At 48.0% G+C, this 26,957-nt stretch overlaps 1 protein-coding gene across 1 annotated transcript; it reads right to left on the reverse strand.

Annotated features, from left to right (window-relative positions):
• Positions 1–1,768: 1,768 nt before the first annotated feature.
• TMEM235 (transmembrane protein 235) lies at positions 1,769–24,203 on the reverse strand. Its single transcript, XM_060252098.1, has 5 exons — positions 24,179–24,203; positions 16,760–17,167; positions 14,677–14,757; positions 13,908–14,045; positions 1,769–2,531 (listed from the first exon to the last, which is right to left on the reverse strand). Exons 1-5 carry the CDS (start codon positions 24,201–24,203, stop codon positions 2,299–2,301), a joined length of 885 nt encoding a protein of 294 aa, XP_060108081.1. The 3' UTR covers positions 1,769–2,298.
• Positions 24,204–26,957: the final 2,754 nt, after the last annotated feature.

Genomic DNA, 26,957 nt, shown 5'->3' on the forward strand with positions numbered 1-26,957 from the left:
TACGGGAAACAAAGATGAGGGGGAAGAAAAGGCGTTGGAAGGCATGAAAGGCACAGAGAAGCGAGCTGATGACAAGGCAGAGGGGGGGGGGGAGCGAGAGGAGCTTCGGAGGTCACAGGCAGCACTTTTCCCGGGGAGCTATGGGCAGCAGGAGAGGCTGGGAAAACAGTCTACTCTGGAGGAAGAGAGGGCTCACCTAAGAAAACTGATAGAAACAGCCACTATGGAGATGGAACAAGCAGGAGACATGCTCCGGTGAGGGAATTGTGCCCCGTGGCAAGAAAGTGTATCAGTCCCGCAAGAGACAACGGAGCAGCAGCAGGCAGCTGCCCAACTGGTCCAAAGCAATGCCTACTTGGCAAAGTTAATAGAACGCCTGAGGCATATCGCTCCCTCCCCCCTCCCATCCCAGCGCTTGCTTTAAACATCACAGCTGAAGGCAGGCACACAGGCAAGAAGGAAGCACGCTGCCCCCTCTGCAGCCGGCGCTTGCGAAGCGCTGGGGCCACGTGGAGCGATCCCAGCGCTTGCCTGAAGAAGATGGAGCCAGGCAGGCAGGCGCGGCGGAAGCGCCGGATCGGAGGAAGAGGCAGCAGATCGCCCCCCCCGAAGGTACGTACCTTCGGACCATAAGACACACACACTTTCCCCCCCACTTTTTTGGGGGGGAAAGTGGGTCTTATAGTCCGAAAAATACGGTATGTCTTTCCTTGTATGCATGTCTCAATGAATATTATCATTTCCTTGCCTATTTTCACTGTTGGGCAATAATCAAACTGAGTTGGATGGGTTTATCAGCTTAGGGAAGAAATGAAGTAATGACAGGATCTTTTTTTTAAGTCTACCATTTATTTTATACTAAATTTAAATGTTTTATCATTTTAAATGGCATTTTCTTTTATAATATCATTGCATTGCCTCCTACTTCCTGTTATCTGGATTCTTATCAACAAAATGTCGAATAAAGGTTTCAGCATCAGTGTCAGTTCGACAGCTACATGCGTTGCACCGCTCAATTCACGAGAACTTCCGGAAGCAGCAGCGTCACTAGATGGGGAGCAGGAGGCCCAGCAGAGCAAACAGCCTGCATTTGCTTCCCCCTGACCACTGTGTTGTGGTCCCTTATGAACACTTTGTGAATGCCCCAAAGCAGAATGTTGCTTTCAGTACCTGTGTTAGCTTTGGATAAATCACTGAGCTATTCGCCAGGATGGCCAATTGGAACCTCCATGGCTGGAGGCACTGTACCTGTAAATATCAGGGAAGTTCTGCTATCTTTGTGCCCTGGTGTAAACGTTCTGGTTGGGTACTGTGGGAGACAGGTGTGACGGATGCAGATGTCCTGCTCTTGAGATGATCCAGCAGGGCCCTTACATTCTGATGTGCCCTTTTACGCTGCCTGCCTTCCCAGCTCCTTTCTTGGCTGCAGCGCTGTATTCTTCTTTTAAAAAGATAAAAAGATAGTCCCCTGTGCAAGCACCAGTCGTTTTCAACGCTGGGGTGACGTTGCTCTCACAACGTTTTCATGGCAGACTTTTTACGGGGTGGTTTGCCATTGCCTTCCCCAGTCATCTACACTTTCCCCCCCAGCAAGCTGGGGACTCATTTTACCGACCTCAGAAGGCTGAGTCAACCTGGAGCCGGCTACCTGAACCAGCTTTCGCCGGGATCGAATTCAGGTCATGAGCAGAGGGCTCCGACGGCAGTACTGCAGCTTTACCACTCTGCGCCACGGGGCTCTTGTTTTTCCAACATATTCAAGGTTCTTCCCTGTTTGAAAGGAACTGGCGTGAAAACGGTGGGTCTTACTGGAGCATTTTATTTAAAAAGTTCCCAGATGCATCAAGGAGGACAGACACAAGGGCAAGCTTGGCAGAGAATGAATATTAACTGCACATATCAAGGGGGCAAGCCAAAGGGGCCACAGATGGTGCCAGAGGTTGTGGGGGAGGTTGCACAGCATTGGCCTCTGGCCTCCTTGAGCTCAGTCCACATATCAGCAGTTGAGGAAAGAAAGACTTCAGCAAAGCCCCATCTGGTATTCTGCTGGGCACACTTTGCCTGTCAACAGAGACTCCCCTTCCCTTCCACCCACTCAGTTTAGCGCATCCACAGGGAGAGCCTGCTGCTTTGCAGCCACCTCCCCTGGTTCTGGAACTCGGTGTGTCCGCTGCAGTTACAGGAGGTGGGTGTGCTGTTGGAATGCACCACAAGGAGGATACTAGTGAAGAGCAGGATGGTGTCAAAGCCCTGGCAATGCTGCACTCCCCCCCCCTTCCCTACCTCCCTCTCCGAGGATCAGATGACTACTGAACATGGATCAGGGGTCAGGCTAAGTCCCCAGGCAGCCAGGAGAAGGAGGATGCCAGCCAATACTTCGGTGCCAAAGGAGAGCCAGGCGAGCGCCAAGGACCAGCCGAAGGCAATGTGGACGTGCTCAAAGCGCTGCCGGTCAAACATCCGCACTGTCTCTGTGAACGCAGCCCTGGAGTAGCAGATGTAGACGGTGGTCCCTGCCAGTGTCAGCAATGCTGAGCAAGAAGGAAAGGGGGAAGCATTAGCAGGGCAGCAGGAAGTCAGTTCAGCCAATGACCACAAATAAAACCTCCCTGCTCCACGATTGCCCCTTCCCCCATTGTATCCTCACAATAGCCCTGCAATGCAGGCTAGGCTGAGAGAGAAAGAGTGGCCCAAGGTCATCCAAAGATTTTCATGGCTCACAGGGAGTTCGAACATGGGCCTGCCCAGTAAGAAGAAGAAGAAGATATTGGATTTATATCCCGCCCTCCACTCCGAAGAGTCTCAGAGCGGCTCACAATCTCCTTTACCTTCCTCCCCCACAACAGACACCCTGTGAGGTAGATGAAGATATTGGATTTATATCCCGCCCTCCACTCCAAAGAGTATCAGAGCGGCTCACAGTCTCCTTTTCCTTCCTCCCCCACAACAGACACCCTGTGAGGTAGATGAAGATATTGGATTTATATCCCGCCCTCCACTCCGAAGAGTCTCAGAGCGGCTCACAGTCTCCTTTCCCTTCCTCCCCCACAACAGACACCCTGTGAGGTAGATGAAGATATTGGATTTATATCCCGCCCTCCACTCCGAAGAGTCTCAGAGCGGCTCACAGTCTCCTTTTCCTTCCTCCCCCACAACAGACACCCTGTGAGGTAGATGAAGATATTGGATTTATATCCCGCCCTCCACTCCGAAGAGTCTCAGAGCGGCTCACAATCTCCTTTACCTTCCTCCCCCACAACAGACGCCCTGTGAGGTGGGTGGGGCTGGAGAGGGCTCTCACAGCAGCTGCCCTTTCAAGGACAACCCCTGCCAGAGCTATGGCTGACCCTAGGCCATTCCAGCAGATGCAAGTGGAGGAGTGGGGAATCAAACCCGGTTCTCCCAGATAAGAGTCCGCACACTTAACCACTACACCAAACTGGCTCTCTCTACAATTCAATTCTACCTACTACACCACATTGGCTCTCTATTCAGTTAACAGAACATGGGGAATAAACAGAACACTGGAGTGGCTGCCATTTTCATACCCTGCTTGTGAATGTCCAGAGGCACTTAGATTATTGCTTTTAGAAGAGAACAGCCTGGCTGAGATGGATCTTTTCGGAGATCAGCAAGCCCATAATTATTCAGACTTTTCTGTGAACTGGTTCCATTTAGCCACCTCCAAGCCCCTCAGAGAATAACCCTTTGCTTCTCTGCCTCTCTCCATGTGGAGAACGGTTTATAACTGATCTAAGAATATGAAAGGCAATATAACATAGCAAGTGGGATGATCCCACTGCATTGCCTAAAGCAGGAAAGAACCTGACTCGTGAGTTCTGCATCATAAGCCAGACTGGTTCACCTGTCACCAAGTCTGGGTCCCGCCCCAATTAATTGCTAAATTAATGGGCCCCTGTGAATTCCAGGCTGTGATTGGATTGTGACACAGAATTAAAACTTTAACCAAAACACAAAGCATAGTATAGAAATCTGGAGGGGGGAAAGACGGGCAGCAAAAAGCATCTGGATTAATATGTAAAAGTGCTCTAAGAACTAGAACAACTTGACTGGGCTTAATAAAAATACATTCTAAATATCTTGGAAGATAAGCATGCACACAAAAGCTTACATCCTGAATAAAACTTTGTTGTTCTTAGGTGCTGCTGGACTCCAACTTTGTTCTATCTTGGAAGATGTTCCCCCACCAAGAATCTTTCTCCAAGTTCTACTCATATCCCCCAGCCTCATAAATGCAAGAATCAGCAACCTTTTTATAATTTAACTAGCAGTAAAGCCCGTTGTAGGAAGAAATACAACGGGCCCTAGAAAAAATATTCAGGAGGGGGGTGATGAATGTGTAGGTGGCAGGAAGGAAGGAAGATAGACAAACAGAATGAAAGAGAGAGACCGAGAAAGAATGGCAGGGAAAAGATGGGGAGAAAAGAGTAAAAGGCCCTTTCTCCATTCAGCTTTGCTCCAGATCTACTGAGCACTGAATCCACCTGCTACAAACTCACATCATTCAAAATGCTTCTACATTTAAAACCATGCTCTTCGCCTTTTGCGGAGTTTTACTTCATTATTTGAAAAGAAGGAAGGCCCAGGCAAGAATTCCTGACCCACACGTGGCAGGGCACACATTGCTGCCGGGCGCTGCCTCTTTCACCTGCCTGGGACCCAGGAAGCTGAAGGGGATGGTGGGGCACCTCTCTGCCACTTGGAGGCTGCCTTCCTTTGCCATCACCTCTTTTGCCTACCCAGGACCCTGGCAGGTCCAGTGCTAGGGCCTCGGGCACCCCAGGTCAGCACCTGTCCTGTGCCCCACAACTGTGCCTGCCCTGCCACCGCACCCCTGACCATGGGGAGAGCAGGTGCAGCAGTGTGGAAGGAGGGGTGAACAGGCTTTGGCCGAGCCAGGTCTGCACAATGCACTCTTGGAGGCGCAGAGCAGCTCTGAGAATGCACTGTGGAAGCGTTCTCCTCCAAGTCATGCTCAGAGAAGCCACACTGATGTCCCACCTGGCTACGTTCACCTTGAAGGCAAGAGCAGCCTCCCTTGCAAGGTAGCTGCACCGACACCCTGCCCAACTGCCTTCACCTTGAAGGTGACAGCAGCCGGGTAGGGTACATTCTCTGAGCTGGGCTTTTCTTGTGAGGGAAGCCCTGCTTGGAGGAGAGTACATGTCAACCCAGTTCTGAGCAGCGCACCTAGTGACTTCCTGAATCAGTGCTCTCGCAAGTGAACGATGGATGGGGCTTTGGGGAGGAGTTTTAAAACTTGGAGGGAAAGTTCTACAATTACAAACTTAGATCCACATGTTCAAGAAAACTGTTCAAAAGCACTCTTGAGAACTGCAGGGTAACTGTATATTGTTTTTACTGTATGTTGTTTTTAATATTCTATGTGGTTTTTAAATGTTGATAGCCACCCCGAGCCCGTTAGGAAAGGGCGGGATATAAATTTGATAAGATAGATGGACAGACAGACTGACTGACTCCAGGATGAAAGCGTTTTCGTTGCCCATTCAAAAAAATAAATGTAGAAGACTTAAGAAATTGCAAAGCAAGACAGAAGTGACAGCGATATGCAATGTAAACAATTACTTTTAAATGCACACAGACTGAATTTTCTGCCAAGTGTAGAAACAGTTAGAGAGAAATGGAAGGAAGGAAGGTAGACAGAGGCTGCAATCACACACATTAAATAATGCCGTTTCAATCCAGTTTCAAAGCACTTTCCATCCGGATTTTGCCAGTTCACACATTAAAATCCAGTTAGAAAGTTCACTGGAAGTGGATTGAAAGTAGGATTGCGAATCTCCAGGTGGAGGCTGGCGATCCCCCAATTTGGAGGCCCTCCCCACGCTTCAGGGTCATCAGAAAGTGTGTGAGGGAGGGAAATGTCTGCTGAGTACTCCATTACTCCCTGTGGAGACCAATTCCCATAGGGTATAATGGAGAATTGATCTGTGGGTATCTGGAGCTCTAGGGAGTTGTTTTTTGAGGTAGAGGCACCAAATTTGCAGCATAGCATCTGGTGCCTCTCCTCAAAAAAGTGTCCAAGTTTCAAAAAAGATTAAACCAGGGGGTCCAATTCTCTGAGCCCCCCAAAAGGTGCCCCTATCTTTCATTATTTCCAATAGCCGCCCTGAGCCTGCTTCGGCGGGGGAGGGCGGGATACAAATAAAATTTTACTTACTTACTTACTTACAATGGACGGAAAGCATTTAAAAGAAGAAGAAGAAGATATTGGATTTATATCCCACCCTCCACTCCGAAGAGTCTCAGAGCGGCTCACAATCTCCTTTACCTTCCTCCCCCACAACAGACACCCTGTGAGGTGGGTGGGGCTGGAGAGGGCTCTCACAGCAGCTGCCCTTTCAAGGACAGAGTCTCAGAGCGGCTCACAATCTCCTTTACCTTCCTCCCCCACAACAGACACCCTGTGAGGTGGGTGGGGCTGAGAGGGCTCTCACAGCAGCTGCCCTTTCAAGGACAGAGTCTCAGAGCGGCTCACAATCTCCTTTACCTTCCTCCCCCACAACAGACACCCTGTGAGCTGGGCGGGGCTGGAGAGGGCTCTCACAGCAGCTGCCCTTTCAAGGACAGAGTCTCAGAGCGGCTCACAATCTCCTTTCCCTTCCTCCCCCACAACAGACACCCTGTGAGGTAGATGAAGATATTGGATTTATATCCCGCCCTCCACTCCAAAGAGTCTCAGAGCGGCTCACAATCTCCTTTACCTTCCTCCCCCACAACAGACACCCTGTGAGGTGGGTGGGGCTGAGAGGGCTCTCACAGCAGCTGCCCTTTCAAGGACAGAGTCTCAGAGCGGCTCACAATCTCCTTTACCTTCCTCCCCCACAACAGTCACCCTGTGAGGTGGGTGGGGCTGGAGAGGGCTCTCACAGCAGCTGCCCTTTCAAGGACAGAGTCTCAGAGCGGCTCACAATCTCCTTTACCTTCCTCCCCCACAACAGACACCCTGTGAGCTGGGCGGGGCTGGAGAGGGCTCTCACAGCAGCTGCCCTTTCAAGGACAGAGTCTCAGAGCGGCTCACAATCTCCTTTCCCTTCCTCCCCCACAACAGACACCCTGTGAGGTAGATGAAGATATTGGATTTATATCCCGCCCTCCACTCCAAAGAGTCTCAGAGCGGCTCACAATCTCCTTTACCTTCCTCCCCCACAACAGACACCCTGTGAGGTGGGTGGGGCTGAGAGGGCTCTCACAGCAGCTGCCCTTTCAAGGACAGAGTCTCAGAGCGGCTCACAATCTCCTTTACCTTCCTCCCCCACAACAGTCACCCTGTGAGGTGGGTGGGGCTGGAGAGGGCTCTCACAGCAGCTGCCCTTTCAAGGACAACCTCTGTCAGAGCTCTGGCTGACCCAAGGCCATGCCAGCAGGTGCAAGTGGAGGAGTGGGGAATCAAACCCGGTTCTCCCAGATAAGAGTCCGCACACTTAACCACTACACCAAACCGGCTCTCTTTAAATGTGATGGCCAGAACTCCCTTTGCAGTTCAATTATGCTGGCACCTCCAAAGTCTCCTGACCCCATTCCCAAAGTCCCCAGATATTTCTTGAATTGGACCTGGCAACCCTAATTGAATTATTTGTTGTGTGTGATCACAAAATAAAAAGACAGAAATACAAAGATACAGAGAAAGAATGAGAGAAAGAACAGAAGGGAGGTAGAAAAATGAGGGGGGGAAGGAGTGAGAGCAGGGGTCATTTTGTAGAAGAAGCTGTGCCAGAGCTCATTAGCATAACTCATTTGCATAACTCTTTCCATATGCCACACACCCCTGACCTCTCCAGAAGGTGTACTAAATTATATCAGCTCAGCATCTACTTTAACATGCTTCTTGAATTATAATTGTCATCTTACTCCCATCATACTTTTAAAATTACCATGAGCTACTCATTTCAAAATTCAGGCTTAAACTGAAGAAAACTGAGGAAGCCATTAGGCCATTCAGGTTTGACCTCGATCACATCCCTTATGAATATACAGTGGAGGTGAAGAACAGATTTAAGGAACTAGAGTTGATAGAGTGCCTGAAGAACTATGGACGGAGGTTCGTGACATTGTACAGAAGGCAGCAATCGGCACCATCCCAAAGAAAAAGAAATGCAAGAAAGCAAAGTGGCTGTCTGATGAGGCTTTACAAATAGCTGAAGAAAGAAGGAAAACGAAAGGCAAAGGTGAAAAGGAAAAATGCAACCAACTGAATGCAGATTTCCAGAGAACAGCAAGGAGAGATACGGAGGCTTTCCTGAAGGAACAATGCAAAGCAATAGAGGAAAATAATAGAATGGGAAGGACAAGAGATCTCTTCAAGAAAACTGGAGGAATCAAAGGGAACATTTTGTGCAAAGATGGCCATGATAAAGTACAAAAATGATAGGAACCTAACAGAAGCAGAAGAGATCAGAAACAGGTGGCAAGAATACACAGAAGAATTATACAAGAAGGATCTCAGTGTCCTTGAAAACCATGACAGTGAAATCGCTGACCATGAGCCAGACATCCTGAAGTGTCAAATGGGCCTTAGGAAGCATTACAAACAAAACACGAGCGGAGATGACAGTATCCCAGTTGAGCTATTCAAAGTCCTAAAAGATGATGCAGTTAAAGTGATGCACACATTATGTCAACGAATTTGGAAAACGCAACAGTGGCCACAGAATTGGAAAAGATCAGTTTATATTCCAATCCCAAAGAAGGGTAATGCCAAAGAATGTTAAAACTACCACACCATTGCACTCATTTCACATGCTAGCAAGATCATGTTAAAGATCCTACAAGCTAGGCTTCAGCAGTATGTAGATCGGGAACTACCAGAAGTTCAAGCTGGGTTTCAAAGAGGTGGTGGAACTAGGGATCAAATTTCCAACATTCGAGGGATTATGGAGAAAGCACAGGGGTATCAGAAAAACATCTATTTGTTTCATAGACTATGCTAAAGCCTTTGATTGTGTGGATCACATCAAACTGTGGCAAGTCCTTAAAGAGATGGGAGTACCAGACCACCTCACATGTCTCCTGAGAAACCTGTATAAAGGTCAAGAAGCAACTGTCAGAACGGGATATGGAACAACTGATTGGTTTAGAATAGAAAAAGGAGTTCAACAAGGATGTATATTGTCTCCCTGCTTATTTAATTTATATACAGAGTACATCATGCAGAATGCTGGCCTGGATGAAGCAGAAGCCGGAATTAAGATTGCCAGGAAAAACAGCAACCTGAGATATGCAGATGACACCACTCTAATGGCAGAAAGTGAGGAGGACCTAAAGAACTTCTTGTTGAGGGTGAAAGAGGAGACCACAAAAGTAGGCTTGAAACTCAACATCAAAAAAACTAAGATCATGGCATCCGGCCCCATCCCACCTTGGCAAATAGAAGGGGAAGACATGGAAGTAGTGACAGACTTCACATTTCAGGGATCCAAGATCACTGCAGATGGTGACTGTAGCCATGACATTAAAAGATGTTTGCTCCTTGGGAGGACAGCTATGGCTAACCTGGGCAGTATAATAAAAAGCAGAGCATCACTCTGCCAACAAAAGTCCTTATAGTCAAAGTGATGGTATTCCCAGTAGTAATGTATGACTGTGAGAGCTGGACCATAAGGAAGGCCAAGCACAAAAGAATAGATGCTTTTGAGATGTGGTGCTGGAGAAGAATCTTGAGAGTCCCTCAGACTGCAAGAAGATCCAATCAGCCAGTCCTAAGGGAAATCAATCCTGACTGTTCCCTGGAAGGTCAGATACTGAAGCTGAAGCTCAAATACTTTAGCCAACAAATGAGAAGGGAGCACTCACTGGAGAAGATCCTGATGCTGAGAAAGACGGAAGGCAAAAAAAGAATGGGACAGCAAAAGATGAAATGGCTGGACAGCATTACTGATGTAACTAACATGAATTTGAGCAGACTTCGGAGGATGGTGGAAGACAGGAGGGCCTGGCGTGACTTTGTCCATGGGGTTGCAAAGTGTCGGACTCGACTGTGCAACTGAACAAGAACAAATGTGGCCACAGTGGCAGAATGAAGATTTCCATCTGTCTGCTTTATATGTTTTAGTTATTTCTCCATTCTTTGTGGGGGAAAATATTAGAAAGTTTGTCAAATCTTAGAGTACAGCAAAATTATCACAGGGGGGTTGAACAATGGAGCCCAGAAGCAAGTATTTGGAGGCCAGGGATTAAGAAAAAGAGCACAATAAAATTTAGAGGTTCTGGAACACCACTTATGTGCGCTCCTGCCCAAAATGAGGCCTGTGAGAAAAGTAAAAAGGAGAAGGAAGACAGACAGAATGAAAGACAGAGAAAGAATGAGAGGAACGAATGAAGTGAGAGTTACATTAAAGTTTGGGAGAATGGAATAAAATAAAGGGAAAGGAAGGGAGACAGAGAAGTGACAGGAAGACAGGCAAGCAGGCAGGCAGCCATTAGAAGCCCGCCTTTCACCTCCACCCACTTGCAGGTGGGGGGAGCCTTCAAATGGCTTCCTGTCTCTAAAAGCAAGCAGCCCACCGTAGCCTAATTTGAATAGAAAGAGTGAAGACCATTTGCAGGTGGAAAGGGGGCTTGAGTATAGAGAATATAGAGTATACAGAGCCTGTTTATCTGCTCTGTTGAACTGTCCCTCCCCCGGTTGTGGTGGAACATTCCTTTTCTGTTGAAGAGATTGAACTGTTTTCTGTCTGAGCTTGCTTCCATGTATAGAGTTATTAAATGATGTTCAATGTTCCTTAAGCAAGTAGGTGTGCCACATGATATTAGTTCACACTGGATTCAACTACAGACTGTGCTGTAAACGAAGAGGTGGAATATTGCCCCCTAAGGTGGATTTTCTGGCATATTTATAAATATAAATACCTCACATCCCAAACAGGAGGGGCAGGGGGAGCGTACTGGGTGAGGGTAGCTTTGGCGGGCAGTGTTCGTTGGAGGTGGCAAAACGGTGGCAGCATTGTTTTGGGGCAGGGAGATGGACTGAGGAAAGGCAGCAGTAATCAGTAAGGCTCCAGGAGAACCTCTTAGCAGACAACTGTCTTCGTCAGAGGCTGACTGATGGGGTTCTGGCCTGACAGGGCTGGCAGTAGGCGGGTCACAGCGCGGCTACCCAATGACAGGGGGGAGTGGTGACAGACAGAGTGCAAGGCCACTCCTGTGGTAGCCACAACTTCCAATAAAAATTGAGGCTCGAGCCACCCATAAGGCTTTTATTATATCTACGATAGCTAAATATTATCAAAATCCAAAGAAAGATCAAAAGGCAGCCAGTATAAGAAAGCCTATTTTGTATGAATGAAAAGATACAACTTAACATTACTGATCACTGACTGAGCCTGCTTGGGCAGGATAGAAATCCCATAAGTGAATAAAGGAATGAATGCTAATTACTAGTTTCTGCAGCCTGCAGCTGCTTGTTGTGAGTTCTTTATTAGAAAGTGGCACATCTGTGGTCTTGCAATAATCAATAAATATACACAGGAGCATCCTGCACAATAGTTTTAGTGCAGCTGGCATAGATCTGTTGATGGTTTGCACTGGAATTACTGGCAGATTTTTACCTGTGTCATCTCCCTATTTGGCTGTAGAGCCACAGCTTGTACAACCCAACCTTGGGACATGGTTAGCCACTAGCTTTATCAAAGAGCCACTTTGTCAGTAAGGGCATTTCTGGTCCTCAAAGTGACCTGCTTCTGAACCCAACTAACAGAGGACACAGAGGCTGTTGCAGTGAATACAGGTTCCTGTGTACCGTAAGTTGTAGACTTAGGTCTCTAGTACACTACTATTAAAGAAAGATAAAATATTCTGGAATGAAGTAAATCACAGATGGTCTTGGGAATGGCAGCTGGCAATCAGCTTTTGTACCGCTGATCCACTCTGGCCAAAGGAAGGGAGGCTGCTGGGGGTGGAGCTGCATCAGCTGAGGAAGCCTCTTTGCAGCAATAGGCTAGAGTAGGTCAGCTGATACAGCCCGTCCTCTATAAAGGCTTTCAGTCAGGCTTCTTCATCCTCAGTGGTCTGAGTGATGAGGCAGCTTGGTCAAGCTCTGATTTCTGCTCTTTCATTCTTGACAGCGCAGAGGCAAGTCTGACAAATATGTAGCGTAAATTACACATAAAGTTGAGTTAGGAGTGGTGTTCTGCATATATAACTTAAGTGCAACCTCCTCCTTTTCCTTTCTGCTTCTCCCCAAAGTACCACCCTTCCTTCAGTAGCCTAATTTGCTTACTTTAGTAATTGGGTTTTTAAATGCTGATAATTTTGTAGAGATCTAGGTTTTTTTTAGAGTTCTTTCATCCATCCTGTTCCTAGCAAGCTCCCAAAGTCTGCGGGGTGACATGATAGAGGTTTACAAGATAATGCATGGGATGGAAAAGTAGAGAAAGAAGTACTTTTCTCCCTTTCTCACAATACAAGAACTCGTGGGCATTCGATGAAATTGCTGAGCAGACAGGTTAAAACGGATAAAAGGAAGTACTTCTTCACCCAAAGGGTGATTAACATGTGGAATTCACTGCCACAGGAGGTGGTGGCGGCCACAAGCATAGCCACCTTCAAGAGGGGTTTAGATAAAAATATGGAGCAGAGGTCCATCAGTGGCTATTAGCCACACAAAAAATTTGCCACTGTGTGACACAGAGTGTTGGACTGGATGGGCCATTGGCCTAATCTAACATGGTTTCTCTTATGTTCTTAAGTCTGGAGTGAGCCAAGCACCAGACAAGCTGCTGGCTGCTCAAGCATTTTTGTAGTGCTCAAGTAAATGAAATGCACTCATGGAACGCTGCTGGGATCCGGGCCACAGGGGATCCTTTCAACCAGACACCCAACATCTCCCCCACTCCCCCTCCGGAATCTAACTCTCATCTATCCATTCTCATTATTCCTTTACCAGGCTGTGTCCCCTAGATGTTTAGCTCCTGGAGCTTGGACTCATATACTGTGTATCCTATGTTGTGCAGAATGCCTATTATGCTAGTAGTAGTAAAACACTTATTATCATATAGTACAGCCCAGGTGGAACAGTACACTTCATACTCCAGTTGGTAAAGTGCACTTAGAAAACTTTCATGTCAGTAGGTGATTCCATCCTTTGCATACTAGCTTTTTACAAGCACAGAGTGTTTGCTGTTTTATTTGAAGGAACATTCATATACTCCAGAAGTGGCCAACGGTAGCTCTCCAGAAGTTTTTTTTTGCCTACAACTCCCATCAGCCCCAGCCAGAGCTGTAGGCAAAAAAACATCTGGAGAGCTACCGTTGGCCACCCCTGATAAAATCCCAGCTGGGCTGGTAGTGCTGCACAATTTTTCCATTCAGACCAGTGAGAGAATGTTTGTGCAAAGACAGCAAAGCACCAGTTTTGCCATTGCATAGCATGCTAGTTGTATCTTGTTGATAAGGTAAAAAAAAGAATCACCACCAGAACTATCTGAGGTCTAAGCAAGGTCTCCCTGACACTTAACATGCAGTCTGTGGGCACAGGCAGCAAAATGGTCTGAACAGGGTTTGTGCCACCATGACTCACAGCACTGAAGCCTCAAGCAAGAAATAAGACAGCTTGAGTAACTGAAGGACCTTGCCGGGGGGACAGGGGGGAAGCAGAGGATGGAGAAGAATAAGTTAGGAGGTAGGAATCTGAGTACAATTCCTGTGGCAATAAGAACCTGTCCACAACACAAATAGTCATTGATTGGCAACTTCACATTTGCTGTTCTCTGGTAAACTGGCACTAATATGAGTTCTGCCAAAAACACAGTTCTGCCACATTTGAGCAAGCATTCAAAGATATTTTGCCACGTGCGGCAAATCCTAGAAAGACAATGTTTCCCCGCCACCCACCCACCCACCCTCCCACTGGTGATGGTGTCACTCACCCCCCTGCAAGAAATAGCAGCCTGTAAACAGCAGAAACCGGGAGCTCCTGGCCAGCGAACTGATGATGCCACAGATCCAAATGAAGACAAGCGAGATGAGGCTGAGCGGCAGCAGGACCACAAAGGCCCGGTGCATGCCTGGCAAAGAGACAGAGTGACAGGACATCAAATGCAGGGTTCTGGCTGTGTTTAAAAGGCTGCGTTATGAGGTCTTCAGGATCACTGCAGCCCTATAATCCTGTCCTGAGACATTTAAGGGACAAATCCATTATTTCCACCCTTCCAAAATGCAGAAACATTTATCTCCAAACCATATGCAGGATCAAGAAGATTACAATCAACCGTGTCTTCGCCCCAACAACTGAACGTGGCCTATCCAAAGCTTATCGAGGGTGCACCATCTTCATTCCCCTATTCTTCAGTTCTTAGCAACACCTATGTGATTCCCAGGTGCCACCTTTACTGAGAAGCACTTTTGGGGGGAAGCCAGGCTTTGAACTGGACATTACTCTGTGGCAGCTTGCACAGCCTGGGCTCCCAATTGCTAGGATGAGGTGGCCCAAAGGTTGTTTCAGGTTCAGAATGGTTTAAATGGTCACTGGTTGTACTGAAGAATAAGAAGTCAGGAACTACAAACAGGGAACTGGGAACCCACTTCAACGTCCCCGACTGAGACTCTCTTGAGAAGCTACCCTGGCCCAATGCATTATAGCCACATAAAGAGATTCCCACGACCCTTTCCAAGGCCTCCTATTAATTCTCTACTTACAAATAAGATACTGGAGAGATGACGGAACCTGCCAGCTCTCGGTGCCAAATGGATCAATGAGAGGCATGCAGGCATTTCTTCCTGAGAAGACAGAGAAAGGAACTGGATCAATAGGAAAAATGCAACCAATATCGGCAGGCCAGTGATTCACAGCGGGCAATGTTGAGTCGGTGCCTTACCTCCTGCAGCTCTAATCCAAGTGGATATTCTGCAGTTCACACAGAAAAGTTACTGAAGCACCCTGAGGAAAAGAGAACGCTAGGGGAAGAGGAAGAGATCACCGGGGAGGGACTAGATCAGGGGTCCTCAAACTACGGCCCGCGGGCCAGATGCGGCCCGCTGAGGACGTTTATGCGGCCCACCGGGTTATGGCAAAATCAGACCGGAAGTGACGTTCGACCTAAACTCACGTTAGCAATGCACACTTCCGGCACTGGGCTAAGGCGGCAGAGACAGAGTGTGAGGCGATACCAAGGTGAGGTGAGTTCCTAGGCTGGGGTGTGTGGTGTGGGGAAGGGAGAGAGATGCAGAAGACGGAGAACTGACGGCCCGCGGCCTTGTACAGTAACGGCAGCCACCACAACAGTCCGGCCCTCCAACAGTCTGAGGGACAGTGAACTGGCCCCCTATTTAAAAAGTTTGAGGACCCCTGGACTAGATCCACTGATTCAGTAGCCACAACAGCCTCCCCCATGTGATTTAGCAAGGGGTCATTTCAAGGTAAGCCCAATTGGGATGCCAAAAGCTAAACTTGGAGTGGAGGAATTGGGGTGATATTTGATGTTTCCTTTCCAAAGTGCAGACTGAAACGACGGCTCGGGTTATTCTTCTGGGATACTTGGGGAGGGGGCGGCACTGGTAGCATCTGATGGCCCTCATACAAGTTACTGCAGCTAAGTCCTTATTCCGTCTTCTAGTTCTTACCACTGTGCTGTAACCCCTTCTTCTCCTGTCCTCAGCCCTCTCCGGTGTAGTCCAGTTCTCTCTGGGGCTCCTAAATCGTCATCCCTTAATTTTTTCCTGGACCAACGCAGGCAGCAGGTGCTATAGCCTCCTGCATACTGCAACCCTTTGAAAACCTTTCGGGGCTTGAGTCCCAGCAAGACTCCCCAACCCAACCAAGTGCTCACTGAAGGGAGGTGAAGAAGTCCCCGTGTGTGCGTGGATCTCCTTGCCCACCTAAGAAAGCATTTCCTGAACCTGACCAAGCGGGCTCTGGCTCAGCGAAGCTTCCGGGACAAACAAGCCTGCAGTCTTCCAGGGTTTCCCAAGACTCCTCGACTACCCCTTTCAGATTCACCCAAGATGCCTGGCTGGGGGCAAGGCAAGGCATCCAGAGCCCGCCCCATTTCCTCAGGGCCCCCGAGAGTCGGGAGGCGAAAGTAAGCGGACCACCGAGGAGGGACCACTGCAGCCTTCCAGCTAGGGTTGCCAATCCCCAGGTGGGGGCAGGGGATCCCCCGGTTTGGAGGCCCTCCCCCCGCTCCAGGGTCATCAGAAAGCGGGGGAGGGGAGGGAAATGTCTGCTGGGTACTCATAATTCCCTATGGAGATTTATTCCCATAGAAAATAATGGATAATTGATCCACGGGTATCTGGGGCTCTGGGGGCCCTGTTTTTTGAGGAAGAGGCACCAAATTTTCAGTATAGTATCCAGTGGCTCTCCCCAGAATACTCCCTAAGTTTCAAAAAGATTGGACTAGGGGGTCCAATTCTATGAGCCCCCAAAGAAGGTGCCCCTATCCTTCATTATTTCCTGTGGAAAGAAGGCACTTAAAAGATGTGCAGTCCCTTGAAATGTGATAGCCAAAACTCCCTTTGGACTTCTATTCTGCTTGTCACACCCTTGCTCCCGGCTCCACCCCCAAAGTCTCCCGGCTCCACCCCCAAAGTCTCCCGGCTCCACCCCCAAAGTCCCCAGATATTTCTTGAATTGGACTTGGCAACCCTACTTCCAGCCCCCTCCAGCCCCCTTCCGCAGCCAAAATCATTGGAAGCAAGCACTCGAGAGGGCGGCACGGTTCCCGCAAGGGTCCAGACGGCGGTTCCCGCCGAGCCCAGCGCGAGGAGGCGCCTGCCTTACCTTCGCACAGCCGCCACAGTCCGGAATGGGAACTCAGCTGCTCCGCCTGCCAGGCGCTGCCGTTGCGCCCCAGCGGCTCCACACGGATCAGGTACCAGTAGTCGGTGCCGATGGCCACAGCCAAGAGGCCGAAACTGAGGATCCCGCTAAGCGCAGCGCCCAGGCAGAGGGCGCCCGGCGACGCCAAGCCCGCGCACCAGCCCCGCACCATCCTTCCCCGCAGCAGCCAGCAGCCGCTTCTCGGAGCCGGCGGGGCTGCTGGAGTCGGACACCACGTGGCGTAGCGGGGCGTGGAGCGGCTCAGCCTCGGGCGCCGCACCACGCCCCCGCCCCCAGGCCCGCAGGTCAGCCGCGCCCCCAAGTCCCGCGGCGCGCAGGCGAGGCAGGGAGAAGAAGCGCGCGGCGGAGCTGGAAGAGCATGGCAGGACCCGGGGCAGGGGGAGGAACTGATGCTGGAGCTCAGGACTGCTCCAAGGAGAAGCCCCGGAGGTAGGGGGAGGCCGTGGAGATGTGAAAGGTTGCTAGGCGGTGGGTTCAACCCGGGGCCTCGAGTAGCATTCTCAGAAGACCTCTTTGTTCCACCTTCAAGACCAGCTAAGTTTTATTCAGAAGGTAAGCTTTCGTGTGCTAAAAACACACTTCTTCAGACGAGGGGGTCAGGCATGGTGGGCTGAAATACACGCAGTTTGTTGATTTAGAGGGTAAACTGGCTGGGATCACATGGTGGAACAGTGTGGTGATGTGGAAGACCTTCTAAATTGCCACACTGTTCCACCATGTGATCCCAGCCAGTTTACCCTCCTAATCAACAAACTGCATGTATTTCAGCCCACCATACCTGATCCCCCCCCTCTGAAGAAGTGTGTTTTTAGCACACGAAAGCTTACCTTCTGAATAAAACTTAGTTGGTCTTAAAGGTGAAACTTGACTCCTGCTTTGTTCCACAGGGAGGGCTACCTAGGCAATGCTGGATGAAATAGTGGCGGCAGAAGGAAGCATTTCAAATTTAAGTTGGCCCTGAGGAATGGCTGGCAATAGAACAAAAATCTGAGCTCCTCTTTAACTGAAGCAGAACCAGGCTGATGCTGCTGAGTATCAGAAAGGGCTCCAGAACCGCTTTAAAACCTCAAGGGGAAAGTGGAGAGCACTTGATTTAGGGGTGAGTCATCTTGAAAGGATGGGAAGATAACCAGACAGGCTAATCTACAGGGGGACAAGATAGAATTTGACAGTGAGATTGTGGCAGGACGCTACAGGTCATAGGGAGAGAACTTGCATGACTAAGAGAAACCAACTGGTTATAGCAGGGCCGGATTAAACCCTGTAGAGGCCCCTAGGCAGTCAAAAAAAATTTGGGGGGGCCTCGCAAATTATTTCCGAGTTGGATCACCCCCCCCACTGCCCACGCCCCCTGCTGCCAGTTTGGTGTAGCCAGTCTGGTGTAGTGGTTAAGTGTGCAGACTTTTATCGGGGAGAACCGGGTTTGATTCCCCACTCCTCCACTTGCACCTGGTGGAATGGCCTTGGGTCAGCCATAGCTCTGGCAGAGGTTGTCCTTGAAAGGGCAGCTGCTGTGAGAGCCCTCTCAGCCCCACCTATCTCACAGGGTGTCTGTTGTGGGGGAGGGAGATAAAGGAGATTGTGAGCCACTCTGAGACTCTTGAGTGGAGGGCGGAATATAAATCCAATGTCGTCTTCTTCTTCTTCTTCTTCTTCTGCAACCTGCAGTCACCAGTGACTAAAAAGGCAAATGCAATATTGGGCTGTATTAACAGAAGTCTAGTGTCCAGATCACGTAAAGTGATGGTATCGCTTTACTCTGCTCTGGTAAGACCTCACCTGGAGTACTGTGTTCAGTTTTGGGCACCACATTTTGAGAAGGATATAGACAAGCTGGAACAAGTCCAGAGGAGGGCGACAAAGATGGTGAGGGGTCTGGAGACCAAGTCTTATGAAGAAAAGTTGAAGGAGCTGGGCATGTTTAGCCTGGAGAAGAGACGTCTGAGAGGTAATATGATCACCATCAAGTACTTGAAGGGCTGTCATATAGAGGATGGTGCGGAATTGTTTTCTGTTTCCTCAGAAGGTAGAACAAGAACCAACGGGTTGAAATTAAATCAAAAGAGTTTACAGCTCAACATTAGGAAGAACTTCCTGACTGTTAGAGCAGTTCTTCAGTGGAACAGGATTCCTTGAGAGGTGGTGGGCTCTCCTTCCTTGGAGGTTTTTAAACAGAGGCTAGATGGCCATCTGACAGCAATGCAAATCCTGTAAATTTTTTTGGGGGGAGTGATATTTGTGGATTTCCTGCATTGTGCAGGAGGTTGGACTAGATGATCCTAGCGGTACCTTCCAACTCTATGATAAGAGCCACATAGAATAAATGTCAGATGTTTGAGAGCCACAAGACATGAATATCAGATGCTTGAGAGCTGCAAGACAGGAAGGAAGGAAGAAAGGAAGGAAGGAAGGAAGGAAAATAGATGAAGGGAGGGAGGTGGAAAGAAAGCAACTTTAAATGCATTCTCCAAGCTATTGGGTGGCTTGGTTTGGGGAAGTGATTTAAAGAGAGAAATGCCTTCTCCAAGCTGGCTGATGGGGCAGAGAGCCACACAATATGTGTGAAAGAGCCGCATATGGCTCCCAAGCCACAGTTTGGCCGCCGCTGCTATAAAGTAAAATTAACACAATCCTTTTCAGGGCATCAGTATCACCTGTCTTGTGTGGATTCAGCTCAGCTGGCCAAAATAGATGTCATGAAAGAACCATGCTGCCCTATTTTTAAAGTTTGTAATACATTCTTTAAAAAGTGGTTAATACAAATCTGATCTCAAATCAGTGGGGCTATAGAGTTCAGCAAAATTTAAGAAGCCAGCATGGTGACAGTGTTGGATGAACAGTGGAGCAGAGAATGTCAAGGGTGGAAGGCTCAGTAGAACCATAACAGCAGATGTACTACAGAGCAAATGGTACACAGTTGCTGGAAATGGAAAAGTGGGGGAAAGGGTGGGTGGAGGATGAGAACCAATAGGATGACTAAATGCATATAGTCAGAGGCATACCGTGGAGGGAGGGATCTCATAGGTGTACAGTGCAATAGAACAAAGCTGTTACTACCCACAAATCAGATTGATATCATCACCCAAAGTTTAGAAATGTAACCAGAGAAATTCAGAGGAAAAGGAAGAAGAAGAAGAGCAAGGATGGCTGGTACCAGAGCAGCTGGTTGGCTTGCACAGATTCAGCAGAGCTATGGATGTCAGCCTCCAGGTGCAATCTGGGGATGCCTTGGAGTTGCAACTCATTTCCAGACTACAGAGATGATGAAGAAGAAGAAGATATTGGATTTATATCCCGCCCTCCACTCCGAAGAGTCTCAGAGCGGCTCACAATCTCCTCTACCTTCCTCCCCCACAACAGACACCCTGTGAGGTGGGTGGGGCTGGAGAGGGCTCTCACAGCAGCTGCCCTTTCAAGGACAACCTCTGCCAGAGCTATGGCTGACCCAAGGCCATGCTAGCAGGTGCAAGTGGAGGAGTGGGGACTCAAACCCGGTTCTCCCAGATAAGAGTCCGCACACTTAACTGCTACACCAAACCAGATCAGTTATCATGGAGAAAATGGATGGTTTGGAAGGTGGACTCAAAGACATTGTAACCTGCTGAGACCCCGCACTAAGCATTTATTCTAGCTTTCTACTGTACATCCTTTAGTAAACATCGATTTCAGGCTTCCATACACCTCTACACCCCCTGCTTTTAAAGATTCAGTACAGAAAATATCATTCAGAGTATAGAATACCAGAAGGAGAAATGAGATAGTAGCACTAAACTGTACACAACTGAAAAGCCAAACTTTGCTAGGAATCCATGTATGTACATATGTACACACACACCACCACCACCAATTTATTCTGCAAAATTACATCAGGAGTGTTCCCCAGCATGGTTGGATTCATCATTTGAAGCCCAGCCTCTTGGGCCACAGATCAAAATCAACCAGGGGCTTTTGAAACATCCCTGCTTGCTTTATATTATATTCTATATGCAGTCAAGCAGGAATTTTGCAGCCGATGAAGGACTACTCGAGAGACAACGTACTTTAGAGCCACAGTGACTTTCTATAGTGTTAAGGATGGGGTGTACTAATCTCTTCTGGCTCAACATTAGGAAGAACTTTCTGACCATTAGAGGGGTTCCTCAGTGGAACAGGCTTCCTTGGGAGGTGGTGGGCTCTCCTTCCTTGGAGGTTTTTAAACAGAGGCTAGATGGCCATCTGACAGCAATGTGATTCCTGTGAATTTAGGGGGGAGGGGCATTTGTGAATTTTCTGCTTTATGCAGGGGGTTGGACCGGATGACCTTCCAGCTCTATTATTCTGTGCCAGCATAATGCTCTTCTCTGTCAGCTGGCTTCAGAAAGGGCTGTAGAGCTCCTGCAGCCTCACAAAAGGCCCTATCAACAGCCCACACAGGCGGCCTCCCAGCACATACAGCCTCAGAAGGCCACTGCAATAGCCAGGGAGCCTGGCAGTGCCTCAGAGGGCATGGCTGTCCCACCTTTACTGTCTTTCACTCCCTCCTCGCCTCAGCCTCGTCCCAAGATGGTTTCCTGGAAAGGAGATAGGGAAGCCTCAAAGGGTGGTTGTTCAGATCAAAGGGGGGAGATAAATGAGAATGAGGTCAGCTGCTTTGGTTCCCCCACCCCACCCCCCACCACACACAGACTGTGAAGAAAGACTGTCCTTTTCCTTAGAGACTGCAGGGTTGGCAACTCCAGGTTAGGAACTTCCAGATGGCATCTCCTCTGAGGTGAGGAGTCATGTGAAGAGGAAACTGAAAGGAAAGGTAAATACAGTCAAAACCCATGGGGAAGCTTGGAGGCTATTTAAAACTACAATTCTAGAAGCTCAGATAAAATATATACCACAAGTTAGGAAAGCCACAAACGTATAAGAAAAGGCCTGCATGGTTAACAAACAAAGTAATCGAAGCTGTAAAAGGTAAGGACCCCTTTAAGTGGTGGAAAGCTAGTCCAAGTGATATTAATAAAAGGGAACACAGGCTGTGGCAAATCAAATGCAAGACTGTGATCAGGCAGGCAAAAAGGGACTATGAGCAGCATATTGCAAAAAACATAAAGACCAATAATAACAATTTCTTCAAAGATATTAGAAGCAGGGAGGCAGTGGGGCCCTTGGATGACCAAAGGGTAAAAAGATTACTGAAAGAGGATAGGAAAATGGCTGAGAAGCTGAATGCATTTTTTGCCTCTGTCTTCACTGTGGAAGATGAGAAGTGTTTGCCCACTCCAGAACCACTTATTTTGGAAGGGGTGTTGAAAGACCTGAGTCAAATTGAGGTGACAAGAGAGGAGGTCCTACAACTAATACACGAATTAAAAACTAATGTCACCAGGTCCAGATGGCATACAACCAACAGTTCTGAAAGAACTCAAAGTTGAACTTGTGGATCTTCTGACAAAAATATGTAATCTTTCATTGAAATCTGCCTCCATTCCTGAGGACTGGAAGGTAGCAAATGTCACCCCCATCTTTAAAAAAGGGTTCCAGAGGAGATCCGGGAAATTACAGGCCAGTCAGTCTGACTTCAATACTGGGAAAGTTGGTAGAAACCATTATCAAGGACAGAATGAGTAGGCACATTGATGAACACAAGTTATTGAGGAAGACTCAGCATGGGTTCTGTAAGGGAAGATCTTGCCTCACTAACCTGTTACATTTCTTTGAGGGGGTGAACAAACATGTGGACAAAGGAGACCCAATAGATGTTGTTTACCTTGACTTCCAGAAAGCTTTTGATAAAGTTCCTCATCAAAGGCTCCTTAGTAAGCTCGAGAGTCATGGAGTAAAAGGCAGGTCCTCTTATGGATCAAAAACTGGCTAATTAATAGGAAGCAGAGAGTGAGTATAAATGGGCAGTCTTTGCAGTGGAGGACAGTAAGCAGTGGAGTGCCGCAGGGCTCAGTACTGGGTCCCATGCTCTTTAACTTGTTCATAAATGATTTGGAGTTGGGAGTAAGCAGTAAAGTGGCCAAATCTGCAGATGACACTAAATTGTTCATAGTGGTGAGAACCAGAGAGGCACTCCAAAGGGATCTGTGGAGGCTAGGTGAGTGGGTGTCAACATGGCAGATGAGGTTCAATGTGACCAAGTGCAAAGTAATGCACGTTGGGGCCAAAAATCCCAGCTACAAATATAAGTTGATGGGGCGTGAACTGGCAGAGATTGACCAAGAGAGAGCTCTTGGGGTCGTGGTAGATAACTCACTGAAAATGTCAAGATAGTGTGCGATTGCAATAAAAAAGGCCAACGCTGGGAATTATTAGGAAGGGAATTGAAAACAAATCAGCCAGTATCATAATGCCCCTGTATAAATCGATGGTGCGGTCTCATTTGTAATATTGTGTACAATTCTGGTCACCGCACCTCAAAAAGGATATAGCATTGGAAAAAGTCCAGAAAAGGGCAACTAGAATGATTAAAGGGTTGGAACACTTTCCCTATGAAGAAAGGTTAAAATGCTTGGGGCTCTTTAGCTTGGAGAAACGTCAACTGCGGGCTGACATGATAGAGGTTTACAAGATTATACATGGGATGGAGAAAGAGAAAGAAGTACCGTATTTTTCGGACCATAAGACGCACTTCCCCCCCTCCAAAAAAGTGTGGGGGGGAAGTGTGTGCGTCTTATGGAGCGAAGGTACCTTCCTCCGGGGGGGGGGGGATCCGTTGCCTCCGCCTCTAATCCCGGCGCTTCCCCCACACCTACCTGCCTGGCTCCAGCTTCCAGCAAGCGCTGGGAACGCTCCACGCTGCCCCCACCGCAAACCCAGCGCTTTGCGAGCGCCGGCTGCGGAGAGGGCAGCGTGCTTCCTCCGTGCCTGTCTGCCTGGCTCCAGCTCTGACGCTTACAGCAAGCGCCAGGATCGCTCCCTCCGCCCTCCAATCCCAGCACTTGCTTTAAGCATCAGAGCTGAAGCCAGGCAGACAGGCACGGAGGAAGCACCTGCCCCCTCCGCAAACCCAGCGCTTCGCGAGCGTCGGCTGTGGAAGGGGCAGCGTGCTTCTCTCTCTCGCTCGCGCTCTCTCGCTCTTACATAATCTCCTTACTACAGACTTTCACGACTTTATACTCCATACTTCCAGCACTTCCTGACACACACACTGCCACACCTTTCAACCAAAACTCAGCCTATATATTAACTTCTCTTCATACAACACAATCATATCACTTTATCCTTAAACATTCATTCACACTCCTAAACTCTCTCACTTTCTATTATATATGTAGCCGCTTCTCTCCGTCTTCTGTCTTCCTCTGTTCTTAGCTTCTCCTTACATTACTCTCACTTCCATTTCATAGCATACGCCTTTCTCTCTTCTTACCTCTTCTCACTTACCATTCTCCTCCCCGCCAAAATTCATCATGATAGTCTCAAGATGCTCTCAAAAGTAGTCCCAATTTTAACGATGTTCAATAATTTCAGCTTGCTCAGTCCAGTTTCTTTTCCACCACGCCAAATCCATACTACTGCTCCATTCCTCTCCTCCACTTCCTCTGAGGCTTTTACAAACTAGACAGTATATAATAATTTGATCTTACTCAAGTCCAAAGTCTGTTCAATCACTCCAAGCCCACTCTGTCACTCTGTTCCTCTCCTCCATTAGTCCTTCGCCTCACTTTCTACTCTGTCACCATTGATCTTCCCCTCCGCCTCCTCGCTCTCTGGCGTCCTGATAGTCGCTCCACTTAGCTCCTCTCCTTCTCTCTTCGACTTCTTCTGAAACTTTCACTGGGTGTTCTTCTAATTTTCAACTCCTTTGCCTCGCTTTCACCCCCTCTCCGGTAGCCTTTTGCTCTGCTTCCTCACTCCTCACCTCCCTGCTGTCCTCTGCAGCAGTCTTCCAAAAAGTTCACCTCAAGGGGAGAGGAAACTCGAAGAAAAGATAGGGGAAAGAGGGGGGAACCTCTTTTGGTTGTTTTTAAAATCTTCGCCGCTTCTCTCCTCCTGTCCAGCAATCGCATCTTAGTGGCCAATATGGCGCCTGTCTCAACCTGGGCTTGGGGGAGGAAAGGGGGAGCCCAAACTGCGACTTGCGCTGCAATAAATGTCTCCCCAAAAAAAACCCTGCCTAAGGAGCCCCACTACCAGGGCGCTATCGAGTCTTCCCACCTCAGAAGACCCCCAAAGCTGAGCGGTCCGGCACATATCTGCAGAGCCCTGCAGAACGTGTCTGTTCGTCATTGCACTGAAACCAGAAACTCCCTCACATCTGTTTGTTAACTCTTGTATTTTTATGCTTATTCGCTGCCATTCACAGAGCCTACCAACTGCCTTAATCCATTTTCAGCTATAATCACCCACTTACTTATGCATCTTGACTCTAACTAGCCCTTCATGGCAACTACTCCCCTGTAACTATATTTCTGTTTTACTGTATCTGAAGATGTGTGCTTGCATGTGGAGGCTTATACCTTGAATAAAATGTTGTTGGTTTTAAAGGTGCCAGTGGACTCAAACTTCGTTCTTCTGCTTCAGACCAATACAGCTACCCACCAGGATTTACCAAAGTGCTTGCTGAAGAGCTGCCAGCACTGTTATTTCTTCTGGCACCATGTGCTGTAGTGGTCCATTATGCCTCCCCCATCAAATGGAAAGCACAGAGTTAAATCTCTTCTGAAAAATGCAGCAGCACTGCTAAATCATTGTCAGCTCTCAACAGGAATTGGTCACAATCCCCCAGAGAAGCTTAAAGACATAAATTACAAACATAAAAATAAGTTTATTTTGCCAGCTTTGGGATAAAATTCAGTGAACTCTCTGCCAACCCTCACAAAGTGATTAGGCTCCTACAGGGACACTATTGCTGTGTAAGAACAACTCCCAACTGAAGCTGGGGAAAACATTAAGAAATTAGTTCCTGCCATACGTGATCATAGCAGTGAATGGACCATCTGTTCAAGCCTTTTCTCACGCCATCATCCAAGCATCCTGTGGATGTCAGTGGGATGAAACACTTACTTTGGAGCAATGTTCCCTCTAAACTGTGAAGTCTTGTGAGCAAAAATTCTACTTCAGGATCTACTGGCATTAAAGTTGTGAGTGAGCAATTTGGCTACTGCTCTGGGGTCATCCTTCCTGAGGTAAGACAAAAATGTGTGAGCTGGAAGCTAAAAAAACTGTACTTGCACTAACTCAGCATAGAGGGAACATTGCTTTGGAGTAACCTCAACTTGACGAGTAGCTGCTCTTTTAATACACTTGCAATACCTTAGCTCAGGGGTGGCCAAACTTGCTTAATATAAGAGCCACATAGAATAAATGTCAGATGTTTGAGAGCCCCGAGACATAAACATCAGATGTTTGAAGGAAGGAAAGAAGGAAGATGGAGGAGGTAAGGAGAGGCAGAAAGAAAGCAACTTCAACTTTAAATGCATGCTCCAAGCAGCTGGCTGGCTTGGCTTAGAGCAGTGATTTAAAGGGACAAATGCCTTCTCCAAGTTGGCCAACGGGACAGTGGGGGCTTTGAAAGCCACGCAATATGTGAAAGAACCGCACGTGGCTCCCAAGTTGCAGTTTGGCTACCCCGCCTTAGCTCTTTCTCAAATGAGACATTAGTATGCTCCAAACAAAATAAGCTGGAATGGCAGAAAGATGCTGTATTTTGGCTTTTGACTACATGTTCACATTATCCGACATTTTCACATTTTGGTTGCACACTGTAAATAGTTTTCTGTGTTGAATGAGATAGAATAGGACCCAAAAGCTGCCTTGCTGAAGAGCAAGGCCATGACTCACTGTTAGAGCATCCACTTCGGATTAAAAAAAGATTCAGGTTCAATAACCAGCTAAAAGGATTGGGTGACAGGTGGCATGAGAGCTCTCCAATTGGAGACCTGCTAGTAGCTACCAAAGTAAACAATACTGACCTTGTTAGACCAATAACCTCACTCAGTATAAGAACATTTTCAGTGTTCATGCTAAGAGATTATTCAATTTAGGTATTCTCTTGCTTACAATAGCCAGCTAGAACCAAAAGAGTATGGAAAGGTATTTGACTAGTTCTGAAATGTGATCCATCTTTATGTGTAGAGTTGATGCTTTGAGGAAACCTTAATATTAAAACTGCAGGTAACTCTTCCATATGGCTAATATGGGCTAAACCCAGAATCATGTG

Source organism: Heteronotia binoei, chromosome 13 (assembly GCF_032191835.1).
Source record: "Heteronotia binoei isolate CCM8104 ecotype False Entrance Well chromosome 13, APGP_CSIRO_Hbin_v1, whole genome shotgun sequence".
Lineage (NCBI taxonomy): Eukaryota > Metazoa > Chordata > Lepidosauria > Squamata > Gekkonidae > Heteronotia > Heteronotia binoei.

Bases quoted from the DNA above. Each gene is read 5' to 3' on its own strand.
- TMEM235 (XM_060252098.1), bottom strand. From the start codon at position 24,203: ATGAATTTTGGCGGGGAGGAGAATG. The intron at 14,046-14,676 runs GTAAGTAGAGAA...TCTCTTTGCCAG, and splicing joins ATCTCTCCAGTATCTTATTT to GCATGCACCGGGCCTTTGTG. The intron at 2,532-13,907 runs GTGAGTGACACC...CTTCTTGCTCAG, and splicing joins CTGCTATTTCTTGCAGGGGG to CATTGCTGACACTGGCAGGG.